Here is a 21,266-nt window from a genome sequence, read left to right as displayed (position 1 = left end):
GCTTCAAAACATTCATTGAAACCATTTCCATCCAGCCAGTCCAAGGAGCATTAGCTCCGTCCCAACCACATGGTGGGTCCATCTGAAGTGTTGAACAGAGAAGCTCCCTCAATAGCAAGTTTAAGTGTTAATTAATCACACATGAAAATAGAAAATTAAGATGCAATCAGAGATACACCGACAAAACGGAAGTGGTGTCTGGTGTTTTAAACAATGCACCTTGCACGGCATTTAGGGAAGTGCTCTAAAGAGGCTGTGATCCAAGACTGTGCTATAGGAGACACACAACATCCCTGAGAAAGAGCTAAGTCCCTCAATACAAACAGCTGGAGATGGGGATGGCCTTCACATGTCATTTGCTGGAGGTCTGGGAACTGACTTCATAGCAGAGAGGACAATAGGACTAAGTGGAGTTCAATGTACATGAGGAAGATCTGGTACCACACATATGCTGAGGACCTTACTATTGCCCATTAGGACTAAGCCTAATCTTCCAGTGCAAAAACTTGTTGAAAACCTATGAGACTAGGAGGCAACAGATTTTAACAAAAACAAACCAGAAAACAAAAAGCTGTACATAATCAGGCTGGCTTTGTTAATAACGTCAGCAAAGTTTTAAACCCTCTTTTCTTATGGAAAGAGATGACAGATAAAAATATCTGCTGTGTTTCTGACAACTCCAGAAAAACCATGGTTTTTCTTTAGCAGGCCAGTGAACTGGTTAGAGAGACAGGACAATTTTCTGCAGCTGATATAGCTCAGCACTGGATTTTGGCTGGCCAGCAATGTTCATCAGACAGCACTTTACCTTTCTTTTGTCCACAAAGAGCCATTTTGGCTGAGAAAAAGGAGAATCCATGTAGAAAGCTGTTTGTGGTGGCTGTGGAATCAGATTCAGATGCTACAGAGCATATACACATTTTATATTAAATATATATATTTGGAAGGCACAGTGGGAGCAGGAGCCCCAGCAGAAGGCTCCCTATTGGGACAGCATGGCTTTAAAGGAGAGCTGGATCAAATACTAAGAGCTCAAGCAACAGAAACCAGCTAAATCAGATGATTTACAATTGGAAAACTGGAAACAGACAAACGTAAAGGTATCATCTGCTATCCAGATGGTGCAGTCCTTGCACAACAAAAAAGGGGCAGGGGGAACTAAATGACATCTCACACCCAGAGACAAGAGCTCTGAAGGATGCTCAGGGTTAGTAGTTTAGCTGTTTCTCTGATAAAAATCCCTTCCTGTGTCACTTGGTGGTAGGTGACAGGACCTCCATGCTAAGTCCAGAGGGTTATTAGTTGATTCTGGCCATTCTAGCACTCTTAGCCCTCAAAGGAGTGCTCTGCATCCCCCTCGGGAAGAAAAGTCAGGAAAATGTTGATAGCAGAGCCACGTGCTAGAACAGTTTGAAGTGGAATGAGGAGCAGGAGGATTCCCCAAACCCAATCAGGAAACCCGCAGCTTTCTGAAAGGGATGGCATGGCAGCACACTGCAAAAACCCACCTGCAGAGCCCTGACCCAGGAGGCCCCTTCCCATTTTCGGTTCCCACCTCGCCCCACAGCATCCCCTGCTTTGATATTCCATAGGGCTTGATCTTTACCAATCCCAGCAGATGCAGGGGAAATTGAAGCTGCTTTCCTGCATTCCACAGCAGGCAATATGCAATGGTCACTCGGATCTGGTCCTTTGAGCAAAGACACGGGATGATTTTAAAAGTAAGCAAAGTTTTGCTTCCTTCCCCACACAGGTTTGAGCCTGCACAGAGCTGAGCAGACGGGGATCACAAAGGGGTGATGGAAAAGACAAACCCCAGCCTGCAGTGATTCCCAAACCGAGCCCTGCTAGCGATGGATGCAATCCACAAGGAAGTTGTTAGCGTGCAACACAGTTGCAGGTAAAGAGGAAGACAATGGGAAAATTCATCAGTCTAGAACTGGCATTTTATGGTGTCAAAAAGCAACAGGAAGGCACAATCAGAGACCAGTCTAAGAGAGAGTTTTAGGGAAGACTATGAGCAATTACACCTCGTTAAAACAGTGATAAATACTTAACTGCTGAGTATCACTGCAAGGAGAACTTTAACCCCTGGCACAGGCTCGTACCCCGTCCAGACCAGCTCTGGCTCTGTCAGTGGGGTGTGCCATATGTTGCACTGACAATTCTTCACAAGCTTTTAATGCTGGCCCTGCCACGCCAGGTGCAAGCTCTTAAAACGCCATTGTATGTAACAGTAAACCCAGATATGCTTTGTTCTGGGGTTGTGTTTATCTTGGAAAGCAACTCAAGTTCATTCAAACTATACTCTAGAATGACCCTCAAAACCAAGTAATCTCCTTTCTAATAAAGCAGAGTACCAAAGAAAGCTTTATTTGCTGGAGGGGATTTACTCTGGTAGATTTGAGCCCAGGTAGTAGTAGCTGCAGTGCCCACAGCCTGTAAAAGCTTCTGACAGAAGTAAATGCACTCCATTCCCTTCCTTTTATCTTGTGAAATTTATTTCCTTTCCATGGAGTCCCATGCCACTGCAGCAATCCATCACCCTGTGGTTTCATCATGTAAATTACGATTTGTCCATATCTATACGCTTTGTCAAACGTGAAGATTAAAAGCTGCTAACAGATGTGTTTTGGCACCAATCTTCATATCGAACTTGCTCCTTAAAAATACGGATTTGCACACAATTCACAAAAATCAAGTGAAAAGCAAACAACTCAGGGCTTAATGCAAACATTTTGTATGACATTTGTTGGGGTAACGTCTCAACTTTTATTGACTGGTGCAGGTAACATCACGTTCCTGTAAAAATGACATGCTCTTGGCATAATAAAATCTGTTTTTTCTTGGTACCTTAGTACCCATCCCACTTCAGAGTTTCACTTAAGGGAAACTGTTACACCTCTAGCCTTTTCCAACTTGCTGGCAATTGCAGCTGGATGCATTCCTCTGGTACAAACATCACCACTAAAGTACACGCCTATGAAGTGCAATGCCTTATTCACAGGCTACCACAAAACCACCAAAACTCAAGATAAGCTGATCTGTGCAAGCAGATAAAGTTCAGAGAAGCAACCAGATTCTTTTTCATCTCCTTCTCAAGGCAAGGAATAGCTGAGGAAGGAAGACAGAGCTCCAACCATGGACAGTCCTGTAGGGAGCTCCTACCAGCTGTCAGACAGCCAGAGCTACATTACATTCTCTCATTCTACCCTCAAGTTAGCATTAAGAATGTTAATAATAACATTTAAAATCCTGTCAGCTTTAATAACTATTTATAATAACACTGATAACTCAAGCTTTCTTATTTTCCATGCTTGCACAACAACAGCGTTACCATGCCAGCAGCGCAGCTGCCAGAAAACATTAAAATCCAACAATTTGAAAACAAAGGTAGTGAAATTACTTTTGTTTTATACTGTGCTTTTTTGCAAAAAAAAAAAGAAAAAAAAGAATGACGACAGTACTGGCTAAAAAACTGAAGGAGTAACTTCTCAGTGACATGGAAAGATGATTTCAAAAACATACTCTGAAGCTGCCTGTGAGATGCTCTAGGTGAGCAGTCATCTTAGACAAGTGAGTTGTCACTGATTTTTGGGACCAACACAACCCTATTTGCATCATTTTTTCCTTCTCCCAGTGTTGTGCAAGAACATCATCTTGGCACATGCTGGTCCTGACGTTCAGCTCACTGTGAGGCAGAACATCACTTGGGAGGCTCCTGGTTTGCTTCCCCACCCCAAGTATTCCAATGAAAGTGTTTTGGAATTTACTACGCATTTAACCAATTTTGCTGGCCTAGTGCTAGAACATCAATAATTTAGACAGCATCTGTTTCAACCACAGATTTGGGCCTCTGAGGTCTTGCATAAGGGAATACATTTAGAAGTGATTTTGGGAACTGCACGACTGTGTCTCAACACTTGCTACCCACGGTGATGTCTGCTGCAGCGTTATCTCGTGCACAGAAAAGTTCAAGAGTACATTTATGCTCAATTCCCTGCTTACAGTGTGCTCCTCCCACTCCAGATGTGACAGTGCTGAGAGGAAAAGCAGAGCTCCTGAGAATCACACCACCAGGCACTCAAGCTGCTCAGTCTGAACATTCTCATGCTTGTCTTCCCAGGCCACAAAAGGCATGGGGGACCTCAGGGTGCCAGCCAGGTGGATGCTTCTCCCTCTGAGCACTTAGATAACGGTGCCAGGCTCAGCATTCCTGCTCATGGTGCCCTTGGGACCAAATGGCCTTTCACACAAAGCTTGTTCTCTGTAGGAACAAGCCTCTCCCTGCCTCAGACAGCGAGGATCATGAGGAGCGTTCTGGTTCTTTAATGAGCAAAGAAGCAGGGACATTTATCTGGGCATCTACAACCAAAACCATCCTTAATTATCTCTCACATTGTTTTCAAAATTAGCAGCAGAACCACAGTGCAGGGCAGAGAAAGAAAAAGCCAAAACCATGCCAGTGGACTGAAGTACTCCTGCATGACACCATTGGCTCCTAATCCACAATCCTATCCACGCACTCCCAGCCCTAAATCTGAGCTGACTGCAGCTCCAGCGTGCTTTGAAGGCCTAGCACAGGCCCTCAGATGGCTGGAACTGAGGCAGATGCAGCCACATTCTTGGCAGGTCTCCTCAGGGTCATCTTTGATGTGGAGAAGTGCTTGGTATTGTTTTCTGCATTGATGTTTGCCCCCGGTATGTGGAAGGAAATGTCCTTGTGGACGGCAGCCCCTTGGTCTGGCCTCGTGGCTTGCAACCTGCTGCCTGGACAGCACAGCCTCTTTGGAGGTCTCTGCTACACACTAAAAGGGCTCCTTAGTTCCTCTGGCTGTTTCTTAGTTACCCACATAGCAGAAGTGTTGCCCCCCCCGTCCCTTCCCAATGCATGCAAGCAACATATTCCATTTCTGTCACTTCCCGGGCAAGGCTGGCTCTTACCCGAGCAAGATATTGCAGCCTTTAGATGTAGGAACATGAAATTCTTTCTGAAAGAGGATTACAGTCACATTCCCCTTAAGTCAAACCAAGGGCAAAAACTGCACAGGGGGAGGTCGGATCTCTGACTAAACTTTCAGATCTTCAAATGGTAATTACAAGGGGCACAACTTCTACCAAAACCAGATCTCGGTGCCCTACTATTTGTGATGACACAGGCCTTAATTCTTATTCATTCATTGTTTTATTATTTTCATCACTGCTTCTCCTAAGCCACATTCAGCATCCATGCCAAAAGTGACACAAGCTACAGTTCAAGTTGCTCATGAAGACCAGCAGGTCAACAACAGCTCAACCTGTGCTCCACAGGTGCCTCATTCAAGATGAGGCAGCTTAAAGCAACAGGGGGTAAAAAGCCACTGGGCTTCTGCTCCAGCTTTGGAGCACCTGTGGGAAGGCAATCACCTGTCCCCCTCTGCAATTCTCTTCATAAACAGTTTGAAGAAAACGCCCTCCTTGGCTGCTACCATTAGGGCAGAAATGCCAATACAAAGGAACCTCTTCCACCCACGGGGAACATCTCCAGCAGCCTCCTCTTGGGTGCTGATGTCACCAGAGGAGAGCAGATGAAGTAGGTATAATCCTCATATGAAACAACATTATTTAATACAGCTCATAACTGTGCTTCTAAACTAAACACTATTTCTTGCATACAACTTTCAAGCTGCTTCCTTTCTCAGAGTTCCTAAGGATAGGCTGGAAGACCCTTTCCAGCAGCCCAGATGCTTTAGTGGCAGTTACATCTCATGTGGCCTTCAGCACACGAATGCATGTTGAGGAGGTGATTTGAGAGCCTCCTGAGCTCCTAGCAGCTCTGCCTCAAATAATAGGACACAAGGGCAAGAGGGAAAAGTGGTAAAAGAAACCCAAAACAACAGTTGAACAGTATATATTTAGTGGGGGCTCCACCACTGCCAAGTACACAAGGTCACACCCACACATCCTGGTCTGGTGACAGACACAGGGATTCAATGCTGGGTGGCTGCATGCTTCAGCCTTCATGTGCCTCTGCTGCTGACCTCCAGCCAGACTTTCCCTCCCAGTTCCTCCTGACCTATAAAATGCTGCCAGGGAGCCTAGCCCTTGATTTCACTTCTTCCCTCACAAGCAGGGACCTTCACCCCATACCTGTAGCTGACCTGCACCCCACAAGCCCCAGTGCACTTTGCCCTCAAAGGTGTCATAACCCTCTACCAGACTGTGGGTTTAATGGCATTATGGGAACATCTCAGCAGCATGAGAACTGCCCAGTTGCAGGTTCTCGTCCTTTTTTCAGTCACTCATGGCTCTGGCTTGTGTTTGCTCCTTTTTTCCACCCCTTTTCCAGCCCTTTTTTCCAGGGCAGGAAATGTCATTGCTGGCAGCAATTTAACCCAGCTGACTTCAGAGCTTGTCCAGGGCTAAGTAGCAGGAGAGTGATTAGGGGACAGGCAGATTTCCATCTCCTGAAGGCAGGGGCAGGAAGATCAGGGAGAAAGCACCCAGCACCAGCACAGGACAGAGAGAAGCACTGGAGGCCCCCAGCCTCTTGCAGCCAACCTCAGAGGCAGGGCACATCTCTAACAGGCAGAAACAGCATCCTGTACAGATCTGCTGTTCAGAACACATCTAGAAAATATTATACTTTCTGGGTACAAAGAAGGGAATTTGAGGAATGAAGACTTAGGCATTGAAATTGTGAGGTTTAGATAGTTTGAAAAAAGTCTGTGCTTTCTCCCAAAACCATACAGCTTTCTCTGTTGTGTATTTCAGCACAGTGCTACAGCTTTTGACCCATTCAAGGCTGAATTTAAAGTTATTTTCTAGCATTCTGGCTCAGAAATCAAGCAAACTTACAGCTTTTCAGTATTCTCTCTTCTTTTACCCCTTTATTCCCAAACTCACACAAGAACAATATCCTTCTAAATGCAACTCCCTAGTGAAGATGTAAAAATACCTAGGCTCATTAAAAAGCCATCAAGGCCGTTGCACTGTAGAGTGCTCTTTGCTCTCCTGATAGTATCCCAGGAAAGTACACAGCTGGGCCTTGCAGTGGTTTGTATTTCTCCTCCTGAAGATTTTCAATTAAACGTTTTTAACTTACTTGTCACTAAGCACATTAAAAGTAAAACTAATTTGCATTCCTTTGGACATTTTTTCATAAAGAGGAATGAAGATTTATCCCCCAAGTTAATCCCTGGTATAAGCAGTCATTCCACTACAACTCCTGAGTAAAAATAATAAGGAAGAAAAGTCAACGGAGTCATTACACAGAGCTCAGCAAAGCCAGGCTAATCTACATGTAATGTGGGAAGCCCCAGATCACAACCACGGAGCAGCAGGCATAAAAACATCAGCTTTTAAACTCATGTCCAGGATTTCCCATTGTGTCTTGCAGAAACACGACGTTAGATTCCCATTGAATGAGATTAAAACACTACAGAAAAGAATATTATTCCTTCTACTGCTGCAACTAAAGCTTAGGTATTTAACAGTAGGGACTTTTGTTCCTGCTTGCAAAAGTCAATCTATTGTAGGATTTCCAGTGCAACTTGTGAAACTGAAGTGGAAAGTAGAGCAACTGTGATTGTCCACGGCACGTGAGCTATTTCTGCAGCTGCGTGGGACTCTGGGTAGCTTTCCACACTCCAGCAATTAATTCTAGGGTTGAAGGCAACTCTACACTCAAGGATCTTCAAAAGGGAAAGAGAAATCACGACGCCACCTCGGGTTCACGACTGATTCGTAACAGATGCAGGGACCATAGCCCTTGTGGGTCTATGTCAAGTCTGGAGACGTTTTGATGAATTCTGAGCAGATGGAGCATAAACACAATCCCTCACCCATGCAGTTTACTGCCTATCAAGTAATTGCACTGTACAGGGGTTTAATGGCCAGACCTCCCACCTGAATATTTCATCTACACTCTATAGCAGTGAAAACCCCATCCCCTGACCACAAGAGCTGCCACACAGCCACAAAACAAGGGCCACCAAATCTGAAACCCCAACCAAGAGTGAGCAGGCTTGGCCAGTGGCCTGGCACAGAGACATCACACTTTATCTGCCACCACCCCTCCCTCCCACCAAGACAGCATCCCTGAGGCCGAAAGATTTTGTGACCTCATAAGAGTGACCCCACAGGTCACACACAGAGCCCCACAGGCCCATCCTCAGCACACCAATCTAACTTGAAAATTATCTCTATTAGGTAGGGAGACAAAGTGCCCAAGGACCTAAACCTCTCATTGCTAACTTACAACTCACTCCTGGAGTCTGGGTATTTTAGTTAAGCAACTCCTTCCTTGCTAATATTCTTTGCGTTTCCATACATGTTCTGGCCTATTGCTGCTGTTTGCCTCATTTCTCTTCAAGAAAAATTAATATGGAAACAGACTTCTTTTTTCCCCTATTCTCAAAGACAGTATTTTAATATTATCCCCATAAGTCAAAGAAATTTGAAATATTATCTCATTTAAGGATGCTGTTTGTGCTGCTTACAGAACTGCATTTTTTTTTCCCTGGCACATGAGGTGATTCAAACTCCTGCCTGCTCTTTCAGCCTCATGTTTTATTACTCCATAACCAGGTAAAGAGAAAGTAAACATCTCTCTGCCCAATTAAATGATTACAATAAATCTTCCACAGCCCACAGGAAATGAACTGAGTTTGTTAAAAGGAAATCACTAATATTTGTTATCTTACATAATCACTTCAAGGGGATTATTGACTGTTCCCTATACCATACAACTCAGACTAAAATGAAAGACAAATCTCATGTCAAAAAAAGCAGTCACCCCACTTAAACAACTCCAAAGTGATTTATATGAAGAGGGAGGTAAACATTTAAGTGACCAACACATCACAGCTGTTTTATCCCCCCAAAAAGTGACTCTGCTATAAAGGTCTGAGGTCTAACTTGTGCTGCATGTGTGGCACCAAGTACAAGTGGCTTCTGCTCTGTGCAGATGGCTCTAGCTCACTGTTATCACAGAAGTGCTGTTTGCTCATGTGAACTGCCTCTCCCCATGCCCTGGAGCGAGGAGCAAATCATCAGCTGCTCCATAATAGATGCCTGTAGCATCCCTGACTCACTGTAATTTAAAGGCAACATTAAGAGGAAGATATTACACAAGCAAACATGGTTATTTCCACTGCAGAAGGCATTTAATTTCCTGATGTTGCTGTTCCCTAGACAGGAGGAAAGGCTCCACCTGGGGAACTGGGCTGCAGCACTGGCATCCTCAGAACGTGACCCTACCACGCAGCAGCACTGCCTACACAGATGGAGCTGGGTCCAACCCACGCTCAACCACCACTGCCCTTAGGTACAGGACAGCAGGGAGAGACGCTGCTGCCACCACGGCTCCAAGGCACACGGGGACAGACACTCAGGGGACGGAGCTCACCGCAGACACTTTGCTGATGACGTCCCTGGCGACGGCCAGGCCCTGCGCGAAGGTGCGGGCGGCCACGAAGGCTCGCGTCACTTGCAGCTTCAGCTTGCGGGGCACGTCCCCGAAGGGCTTCAGCTGCTCCGTGTACTTGCTGACACACTCCAGGTACTCGTCGGTGAAGTGGTACTGGGGGTTCACCAGCCGGAACATGCGCTCCAGCAGGCGCGCCCAGAACTCGTTGAGCATCTCCTCCAGGTTGACGTTGCCGCCCACGTAGTAGCGCTTCAGCTCCACAAAGAGGTCCTTGAACAGCTCCGAGTTCTGCATGTACAGCCGGCCGTACGTCCGCACAAACATGTCGTTCAGAGACTTCTCAGCGTTCTCCAGGAGCTCTTTGAAGAACTCTAGGGAAAAGGGAGAGATGGTAAACATGGGTGGTGTGTTCACACACTCCTACAACCCCTGCTTAACTGGGGGATTAGCACGAGACCATCATCAAACTGAAATGGAAAATTAAAGGACTCCCCCAGAAATTTTCAAACAATCTCTTTATCGCAAAATTTTTGACTAACCTTCATAAACCAATCCCTGAAACTCTGTATACTGGAAGACTTCTATGAGTCAAATCTCTATAGACTGGAAGACATGTATGAGTCAAATCTCTCTTGATACAAATACGAATATTATGATTAAGAGTCAGCAAAAAGAGAAAAAAAAGCACAGAAGTTTCTGATGTTGCCATTTAGGCATCTAAAAAGATGTAATTCCAAAGTAAAACATATTGGAAAGAAAAAGGGTGGTTTTGTTAAACAGATGTTTTGTGCAAATGAGTCCTTCTTTCCAGAGCCTGACAATTCATTTTCCAAGACTATCATAAAACAGCCTCAAAAATGAACGAATTTTAATACATTAAAAAAAAATAGATTTAAAATCTACCTGCAGGTTCTTTCTCCCATCCTGCAAGTTGATCATCTCTCAGGGCAGAGCTTGACCACTTACCCAATTGGTCTCGACTGCAGAAGGGACTTCAGATGTTTGTGACAGTGCGAAAACCCCCACAATTATACCAGAATTTGCTTAAAATTTAAAGGCTAAACACTTGGTACAATAATAAGAGATTTTTCAAATTACAAAGGACAGATAAGGTTTGTGATTTTTATCACTTTCTAAAAGCACATCTCTGCTTTGTTTCACTCTCTGGGAGCACTGGACAGCCCAGAGAGTGGCTGCTGCCATGTCTTGGCAGTGCCACATGTGTCTCCAACACTGATAACAAGTTGACCCAATGATGATACCACTGCAGAAACAGTTCAAAGAACACATCCTCCAAAATCACATCACCACAGCCTTGACAAGTGGGTCTAAGCACAAACTACCCTGCTACAAAGCCTCTGCCTTGGAGATTAGGCATAGATGAGATAGAATGAAATAAAAAATAGGGGAGGCGTCCACTAGGCCAAAAGCATTTGGCCCATTTTGAGACAAAAGCTGCCTGCTCTATGGCCTTGGGGGCAGCTAAGGAGAGCAAGGTAGGTGCCACTGGGACTAAAGCTTCCATGCCTGTTTGCTCCAGCCCCACAGGGAGCACCAGCACCCCAGGGAGCGGGCGCAGCCGAGTGAGGAAACAGATTATTTTATGCATGCCACCAGCAATTGAGGATTCTGACCTCTGCTTTTCTGTGACTCATATTTAATAAATATTTTTTAATAAAACATGCCTCTGTGGTTTTCTAAATCCTCAAAGGAGCAATGCTTAGAGCTAGAAGTTGTTATAAGTGTGGGGGGAAATATTTTGGCCCAGTGTGAATTTAAACCTTGTTAAAAGACATTAAAAGTATGCTGAAGTTCAGATTTTCGTCTTCAAAGTGCTCCAGTACAAACAAAGCCTAACATAGAAAACATTTTCTGGAAAAACTGAAACATTCCATGAGTTCCTGATGGACAAAGTCATAGGGTTCAGTGCCTGACATGGTTGTATATAATGCAGCCTCTTAGGAGCACAAGAGAAATGATCCAGGGAAGAGGAGATTGATTTCAAACACCCAACACGTCCTCTGTCCAATATCAGCAGGAACCTCCACTTTCGTTCCCATGACTGGCATTTCCTCTCCAGGAAGATTTTTTTCTGTTGAGTTTATACTATAGAGATTAGCTTGGTGTATATTAATTTCTAATTCACTTAATCATTTTGAAGGCTCACTTCCTTCCTTTGCTCAGACCTTTTAGTATCACCAAATAAGTTGTTTATTTAAATACTTCTGTACCATGCACAAAATCTGCTAGATGTGTCAGCAAACTCTTCAAAAAGAATTAGATTTTTGAAATTATATCGATGGCAAATCTATCAGATAGCTCCAACCATCAGTCTAAATAACCCAAAGCAATGTTTTGAGCCAAGAAAGTTATCTTAAGTAATACATCCATATTACCATAACCAATTTATTCTCCTGCCCAAACTAATTTTATTGGTTACACTCCAAAGTGAAAGTTGAATATACTGTATCCACGCTTTAGAGCTCTTCATCTCTTAGCCATTTTTCATGTGGGCTAGAACCAGGTATGTTCATTAATTATCATGAATAAAACCCTGCAATCTAATTAGCAGCTAATATCTGCACACCTGCAGCCTTCCAGCCAGCAGTTTTTCCTTGCCTGAAAGGAAGGTAAATAAAGGAAATGAAAACTTTCCACCAAAACCAGGCACTTCCAAAATCCCAACACAGCACTGCTGAAGGAGGCAGCATGCATGCACAGTGCTGTTGTCTTTGGCTCAAGCTTCCACCATGATTTTCACGGACAGAAAACTCTCATTCTCAAAGAAGAAGGGGAGGAGGGCAGAGGAGGTTGTGTCTGCAGCCTGGAGTCAGCATCCATCCTGCCAGCACATGCCTGTATCCCTGAACATGCCAGACAGAATGCCAGAGTGACCAGCACCTGTGTCTTGGCCACTGGGTGCCATTGCTAGCACCTCAAGGCTCCTGGGATGGAGGTGGGTTTGGATGGTGGGGAGGGGTGATGCCAAATATGGCACTGGGGATGAAGGGCCACTCAACACCAGCAAACAGGGATAGACCCAGCAGTGGGATGTGCATGGCATCTTCCTCCATGCAACACACAGCACTCTTAACCTGGTCAGCAGCAGCAATTAAATTGTATGTACAGATGCATTTTAAAGTAGCCATTGGCATAGTGTAAAAGTCTGAATCCTCAGTTTCTACCTCCACATTGAGGAATCAGCCTGGGCGCCAGAAGGAACATTAATCTTTCCTCTGTGCAAACTATGGGCATAGATGTCTGCAAGGAAAAGAAAAACACCTGAAAGTCCTTTTTATGAGTTAAATGCTAATCTGACTAGTAACTCCCTATATCTAATTAGATACTAATTCTCTCCTTCACAGAAATGAGCTGATTAGCAAACACCAACATAACCCAGCATTAACCTTGCCACCACAAGAAGAAAAATGGCAGGTTCCTCTCTTACGTCTTGACTGTTTGCTGGGTAAAATAAATGACCACCTTTCATTTGTATTAGAAGTTGACTTGTTCTCAAACAAAGCAAACACACAAAGGCCTCAGTTGCTTATTTTACAGCACTGTAAAAGCACGTTTTACAGCTGTGTTGCAAGCAATCTGTACTCATTAAATTATCACTCTGACAGGCTTCCTGTGAAAAGCTGTCAAACGCAAACATTTTTCACAGACAACAAACCATACATTGCCAGTGCCTTCTCAGACGCTGCTATCTGGAGGGATGGCAGGCTCTCTCTTCCCTCCAGTTATCTTGTTTAAACTCCCTGGACAAGGGTTGGCCCTTCTTGTCGACAAACAGGCACACACAGGGCTGGGAAGGGCTTCACAAACTGACCTGCGAGAGCAGCACGTGGCTCCAAGGTCTCCCTGGTTCTCCTGACTAAAAGCAGAGCCTGCAGAGAGGGCTGGGTCACACGGAGAGGATGAGCCACAGACCACAGACAAGGCCTTGGGATAACATGGCACAGCCAGCTCTGGTCCAACCTGACCACGGAGCAAGGCCATGCTGTACTGCTTCAACACACCTCAGCCAAGGTCCCACTGATGCATAGTCACCTTCTCACTGAAGGTGATGCTCAGGAGGACGAGCTCCAGGTTGAGGGAACCAGCACTGTGGGACCAGAGCCACAAAGCCTTTCTTAAGGCAAGAAACAATTTAAAAATTTGTCTGTATTGCAAAATAAATCCTGTGCATTCTACGGGCTTTGATGCTCAAAGGAAGAGGACATTTCCAATGCAATTAACTTTAAGAGGCAGAAAAGGCAGTAATGTGCAGTTAGGGCAATCTACAGCTCTAGGTTCTATTTATTCTTTTACCATTTTTGAATTTCAGGGTAGAATTTCAATGCCCATCACTTGGTGAAAGTCTAGAGATGTCATGAAATGGTAAGAAAGACGGGATGTGACATACATGTCATCTGTGCAATAAAAATCCTGGGGAAAAACATTTCTGCTTTTGAACAAATCCTTCTTTAAAAGAGCACATTGAGAAACATAACCATAGTTACTTGGCAATTTCCTTTTTTTCCAGGTAATAAGATATATTACCTCTTTGCAGCTTGAGGGCAGACCAGCCCTGCCAGTAACCCAGTGCAGGAGAGCACAGCATCTCCCCAAGGTGCTTCCACATGACATCAGATTCCACTGCCAGCATAATTCAAAACAATCTTTCTTCCAAATAACAGATACATGAGCTAATTGAAGAAACACAGTCACTCCACCCACTGCCAGACAGAGTAAATCCCACCTCCAGACAACACTTCTTCTTTTGACTTTCAGACCCAATATATTTTTGATCTCGAATTCTTAGGTGTCGCATGAAAATATTATCTTTTTTCTTTTCTATTTAAAGTAAGAAGAGGTGCACTGTTTTCCTATTCCTTGTGCTAACATTTTCAGATATTTCAAGAGTGGGATTTTCATACAAGAGGGCTTTTCCTGAGGAGACCCCAGTGCTGTAGGGCACAGTCCTACCTAAATCAAAGGAAAAAGCAGCTCCTGGAAATGAGATGAACACAAAGGGGCAACGTTCCCCTTCACCCACAGACAGGTTTAGCATTTCTGTACATGCGCTGGCAACAAAGGAAAAAGCAGCAAAAACTGCCTGGTCTGAGCTCTGTCCTGCCACCACCTGCCATGTGTCAGGACATGGGCACTGGCGTCCTCAGCCTCCCCAGCCCTGCTCCAGGCAGAATCCTCAGGGCTGAATCCAGAGCTGACCACTGAGGAGTGCAGAGCAGTGCTTCCAATATCTTTATCTTCAGGAGCAAAACACATTTATTTCAGGGAGTACTTTCACACAGAGAGGCACAGTGCTCCACAGCACCACACTTACTCCTCTTGTAGCCACTGCAAAGAGTCAAATCATCAGTGAGACAGGGTTAGCACCTAAAACCATCACGTTTTACAGAACAAAGGAAACCTTAACTGCAGTGCAAAAAAAATGTCTTATCTAAGAGTTCAGCAAGGCTGCAGAGACAATGTGCTTGCTACAGACACCTATCTGTTGGCTGTGTTCAGGAGTGCTGGTGCTCTTTGAAAAGGACACCAGGGCTGCCACACACCTTTCAGCTCTCCCAAAAGCCACCAGACATGCTGCATTTCCCATGCACCAGGTTTCTTTAGTTAAGAGCCGAGTTTTCAGCTGGTCTTATTCTGTTTGAGGTTTGCAAATGAACTACACAAACAGATCCCAGGTAGACGTGCAATTACTCAAACATCCTAAAAAACAAATAAAACCAGGTTCAAGCATGCATATGGAACATGCTGAATTTTTATAGCCACAATTAATTAGTTTCAGATAATTTACCACCCAGCTTTTTCAGCATACTCGTAATATATTGTCCAGATTATGATTAATTAAGGACCGTCTGTCTTACCAAAACCTTTAATTTGCTTGTCTGTATAGACAATTATGCTTTCTAGCGTGTACAGGAGAACACTGCCACAAAGAGATTAATTATATTTTCTCCTTAAAAGGTTTACTCATAGAATGTCCACATCAGCAAGATGGATTCCCAGACAAATGCTCCTGCCCAAGCCATGGCCCTGCAGGCTGTGCTGGGGAAGGGCCGGCGCCGGCTCCGTCCCTGCATTTTCCTGAGATGCATCTGCAGATGCAAACTCCACCCTGCAGCTGCTCCTACCACGTGAGGCAAAATTCAATCCAGACAGATAAACGGAATTTGGGAGAAAAGAGACAAATGTTTCATAGCTCTCTTCACCTGGAGGTTGAAGCTGTCCACAGCCATGCCACCTAATCCAAAGGGAGGAAAACAATTATTTTTTTTCTGAATGTGCTTCATTATTTTAAATATGTCTTCACTTCCTTTATTGCATATACAGCATTTGTAATTTCCACCAGGGAAAATCAAATCCTAGCTTAACAACCTTTTTCCGGAAGTGTTGAGAAACCCATGAACACACAGTGTTAACACATTTATTGAATATGAACTCAGAAGGGCAGGGCAGATTCACAAGCTGTTTATCTGTCCTGTTTTCAAACATGTGTTAGCACTTATTGACATGGGAAGAACTCTTTCACAGGCCTTGAAGAAGTACAGGCTTAAATCTTGCCAGTGTCACAGCAACAGCCCCAATATCTGAATACTGCAGAGCTGAGAGGAACAATATCTCCCCTAAACTTTGCTTGATCAATGAAAGTCAAGAGAATAAAAACAACTGGGCCACAGCCTCATAGCTTAAAACAGAAAACCAAACCAAACCAAACCAAAAAAACCAACCAACCAAAAAACCAAACCAAACCAAACCAAACCAACACCACCCCCCCCCAAAAAAAAAAGAAACCCAAACAAAACAAAGCAAAATCCCAAAACCACCAAAAACCAAGATTTCTACAAGTTCTGGTCTCTGAAGCACTGTGGGGCTAGCAGGAGTCCAGAAGTGCAGGGCAGAAGATAACACACAGCACTGGGTAGCACCATCACACTGAGACTGAGCTTGTTAGAGAATAAGGAGCAATGAAGGAGGAGGACAATGTGGAGATTGCTGTCTGTATGTACCAGTCATCCCATATATTAGGAAAACATTGAGAAATGCCCTCAGTCCCTTCCCTTCTTAGTCCATCCTGCCCGGCCACATCCCATGCAGCAGGATGAGCCCAGACCTCGTAGCCTCCTCATCCCCAGTTTCAGAGACTGGCACTGCTCACACATCCCATTTTTGGACAACTACACTGAGTTTTCTTTCACTGCTTCCACGTTGCCTCCTGCTCAAGCAGCAGGTCCATCATTCCCAGCACTTCCATCCCCCTCCTTGCAACAACTCTTTCTCAATGCACCTCTCTGCAGCTGTTTCTTCTTCCTCCATTGCTTGCTCTTCCCTCTACTCCCCCCATGTCTAATTCTCACTTCACTCATTCCTCTATCTCTTCAGACACACCTGTGATTTCTCAGGTGCTTCAGCCTTTGCCCCACATCCATCTGGTACCAATACACCAAGTTCCCAGCCCAAACTTCACCTGGAAGTGAGCTCCTTCAGGCTGCCTCCCACATCCTCCTGGCTCAAAGGAACTTTCTGGGACACTCACCAAGGTATTTCACAGGTACATGTTTTCCCAAGCCTCACTTCCTACTGCTGTCAGAGTGTGAGAAGGGCCTGCACTACTGAACAGTGGGGATGCCTTTCTTGTTTCCATTACCTCAGTTACCCTCACATCTCATTACACTTGCAGGGAGAGCTCTTTGAGCTGGGGCTGCTCTTATTTGTTCACATGAGTGGCTGGACACTAAGACATTACACTACATTAAATACTAATAAAATAGCTCCAGCTCTGCACCAGGGGGTTATTACACTCCCAAACCACCACAACCAAAACAGGCATCCAGGGCAGCAGCTACCAGGACTATGCACACAGGCTTGGTGGCTCTTTTGTACAGGAAGGAGGAAGAGAGAGTTAATTTTAAACAGACAAACAATAGCTCATTGACTGGTTGACAGCAATTAGTAACCAGAGAGCACCGGGCACGTTTCCTGTAGCCAAGTACAAAGCATGTTGCCCACATCTTTGCTTTTGGGAAAAAAAGCCAAAAGGATAAGAGCATTTTACCTGTGACCTTTAGAGAAGAACTGCTTTGACCTGAGATCGTGTAAGAGTGATCCTCCCAAGCCCATACTCAAACTGCTTTTGCCCCTTGCTGAAGTCTTTGCTAAGTTACAAGATTTAGTAACTTTTTTTTTCCCCCCTCCTAACCAACAGGGCAGGAACCCCCTTCAGCTCACCCCATGAGATTTCCTTCTTCTGTGGTAACTTGGACTTGACCTTAGGATCTTTCCAAGCCTCCCAAAAGAGAGGTCTGGCTCTCACCACTGTCAGACAAGCATCACCCTTCTCAATGAAGAAGACTAAAAATCATGGTGGTCTATGTACCTCCTTAAAAACCTCCATATGGAGAGGAGCCAGTTGAACAAAAACAAAGAATAATCAAACTTCCAAGGCACAGAGAGCAGACAATTTGTTTTATTGCTGCTGCACTGAGTGGGAAAGCACAAACAAAAGCCCACGAGTGAGATTTTCTAAAGGAAGTGTGTTGGTGGTTGCTCCCTCCTACTTCTCCTCAGTCACTCCCTCCCTATCCTCTGTAAGCACCAATACAAAACCAAGTCCAAAGGATTGCCTCTCCACAACTGCTTCTTTGAGGTATATCTTCCCAACATTTTCTGCCCTGGCTGGTATGAGGTTTGGTGCCATCCACTTCTGGAGAGGGCAGTGCCTTCACCTCAATGTGAGTGGCAGCATTAACCAAGCCACCCTATTATTTATACCTTATCCATGCCACAGTCAGTGCACTCGCCTGAAGGTGGGTGGCAAGGGGAGAGCTCTTCCCACCACACAGGTTTATTCAGAAGCTCAAACTCCATACAGCTCTGGCACAGCAGAGGTCCACCAGGTCCCTACTCAATGCTCCAGCTGTGCCAACACACCTGGAGCTGCCTCCTGCCCATATGAACGTGCTGGCAGCCAGTACTGACCCCATGGCCCTGGGTGCCACAGACACAGGGGGACCCTACCAAAAGGGCAGGATGAGGGCCCAGGTCTCTGCTCTCACAGGCAGCTCCCAGTAAAAGAGTTAATGTTAAGAGACATGAAGGTCCCCAAAGGGCAGTTATTTTGGTAAGGCAGAGCACCCCAATGGGCTGCCAAATTCTAACTATAGGAGCAGCAGGCTGGGCACCTGTGGGGCTCATCTTTCACTGTTTGCCTCCACACTGCCTGAAGCAGCAGAAGGGAGACCACCAAAAGCTTTCCCTTGACCCTTCTGTGTCCTTCCCAGTTACTAATACATCCCAGTTATGTGTCCCACTGTACCAGCACACCTCAACTATAACTCATACATGGAGACAGCAGCTGGAAGCAAAGGGTTATCTGAACAACAAAAAATAAATTCAGAAATTAATTCCAAGCTTTTTCCTCCAGTTTCAGCAGAGCTTGGAAGCTATTTGGCCAATGTTCTCCTGACCAGTCTCTCAGATTCAGCCACATGCCAGTTACTGGAAGAAATTCACACACTCAGGACTAACACAGGGCTCACACTAGAAGGTCAAAGGCACGCTGGGATGTTTCAAAGATGCTCATCATGATCACACTTTGTACCTGTAGCTACCCTGCCCAATACAGACATGGAGACCACAAACAGAAATCCCTCTCCAGCCCCCCTCTGCCTGCCCCCTGTACAGCGCAGCTGTGTGCACCATGGACTTGGGGACCCTTGGGGACCCTCAGCCAGTTATTTCTTCTTGGATTTGGTTTCTTTACGCTTATTGTCCCCGAAGGGTTTCCTTTTACACTTCTGTATTTATTTTATCTTAAATGCTAATGGAAAATTCAGGGAGACTGGATCAGAAATGTAACCCTCGGCATTTAATCACTTCCCAGATGCTGGCTTGGGCTGTACCATTTGATACAAATCTTTCTGTCATCTGGGCATTGGGAACACCAAACCTGCTGCCAGCCCAGCCCAGAGACAGACCAGCTCATACACTTCCCTCCTGTACAATGAGGGTTGCAGAAGTTTGCTGCCTTGCCTAAGTCTGGAGTGCACAAAGGAAAGGGACACGACTTGGTTTAAGAGCAACAGCAAAGTGTTTGTGAAATACAGGGGCAAGAGAAAGAAGGAGCCTATGGGACTCAGCAGCCCCCTATTTTTCCCCCCAGAAAAAGGCTTGGCACAACAGTTACATCTTCCAAGAGATTCAGAATGAGTCTTTAAAAAGTAAGAACATTTTATCTAGGAAGCAACAGAACAGCGGAAACACTACAGAAGAGTTATGGACTGTGTCCTGTCCTGGCTCCAATTCCTCAAAACAGCTGAGCAATTTCCCAAAGCACTGCTGGCTAACACAGACCCTGGAGTGGAAAACTTCAGCCTTAAAGGGCAAAAGAGGTGAAAGTTCGAATTTAATACATGGAACTGAGTATTTATGCAGTCTTAATGTCACCATTAATTCTATTAATGTTATTAATCCCTGAGAGAGTGGAGAGCACTAAGTTGTGAAGATAAGAGAAGGTACAAGAGATTTTATTTAAAAATGGAGGGGGTGTTTAAATCCCTGACTGCTATAGCTGCTTCTGTGGCATGAGATGTCACCACAGTCAGTTACAGCTTTCCCATGAATGTCATTGTCAAAGAGTGAGACACTTACATGGTCAGAAGATTTTACCCACTAATTTCTCAACGAAGTCCATAAACCTATCTGAGATTAACCAGCAAATCTTCACCTCTAAAATAATTTAGCAATGGTGAATCCAACAACTCAAAGTATTTTTTATTTTAATAAAAAAGCATTTCCCTTGCTGTTGGAAAATACATCTCTTACTGCTACGCTGGCATCAGGCTAGTGGTTTGAATTACAACAGGGGAGACCTCTAGGAGTATACATACCTGTACAGCAAGCAAATATTTAGACAGGATATGTAAGATATGGGACTCCTGAGCTCACAAGTTCTCCCAGTGCCAGCAAACCAAATACACACAGGAGGATCTGATGCTGTCACATCATGCACTGGGAGCTGAAATGACTCCTGGTCAGCCCCTTGGGGATGGATAATCAGCGGATTGTTCCATGCTCCTGATTAAAGAGGAGATAATCCATTTCTGTACGGCTTTGGTGTCAGATCAGAGCAATTCTGGCAACAGTTCCAACAGCACACAGCGCTCCAGCAACAGCTGATGCAAACACTTCAGAAGCCACAGGGCATCCCAGCCTCCATGCAAAGGACATGCCACCACTTGGACTGTCCTTCTGCAGCAGCAACTGCTGCAAAGGTCAAGCACATAACGGAGGCAGGACAGGTTTGCCTCTCCTCTGAGAGATTAGCAGCCAGAGAGCTCACAACAAAGATTTCCAAAGGGCTGGAGGACAGGGATTGCTGTTTGGGCTGCATCCTGGAGTGGCTGATTGCAGCCTGGGGATGTGTCACCCCACAAGAGAAGTGTCCACTCCAGTTGAAGTGAATTTGGCCTCTGTAATAACTCATCCTGCCTACTCAGTCACTGCACAGCTGTAGCACAGAGGATGTCATGTTAAACTAAGAAAACTACCTCATTTTTGCCAGTTTTATTTGTATTTGAGTGGATTTAGCTACAAGTGATAAGGAAGCCCTGAAAAGCTGCAAATAGTAAAATCAGAGCTTGGGTCCATGCAGAAGAGCAGCTCTGGAAGAGATTGTGTCCTTTTCCAGTCTCATCCCTAAGGATCAGGACAAATACATGGGTCTTGATTGCCTCTCCTTCCTGTAGTTTGGGTACATTAGATCAAAAAGGGTGGGATTAATTATGCTGGGCAAGAATGACTCAAATGTGCACGACACAACTGCCCACAGCTGATCTGATGACCAAGC

General features: G+C 45.0%; 1 protein-coding gene across 1 annotated transcript in view; it reads right to left on the bottom strand.

The window, feature by feature from the left end:
* Positions 1-21,266, bottom strand: part of GPC4 (glypican 4) — a 65,989-nt gene that overhangs the window by 11,990 nt on the left and 32,733 nt on the right. Inside the window, exon 3 of the mRNA XM_014887314.2 lies at positions 9,389-9,780. Coding sequence (XP_014742800.2) covers positions 9,389-9,780 — 392 coding nt within the window. The remainder of the gene's footprint in view (positions 1-9,388; positions 9,781-21,266) is intronic.

The sequence above is a fragment of the Sturnus vulgaris genome, chromosome 14, assembly GCF_052056855.1.
Source record: "Sturnus vulgaris isolate bStuVul1 chromosome 14, bStuVul1.hap1, whole genome shotgun sequence".
Lineage (NCBI taxonomy): Eukaryota > Metazoa > Chordata > Aves > Passeriformes > Sturnidae > Sturnus > Sturnus vulgaris.
Note: the sequence above shows the minus strand (reverse complement) of the source record. Positions and strands in the feature narration are given on the sequence as shown.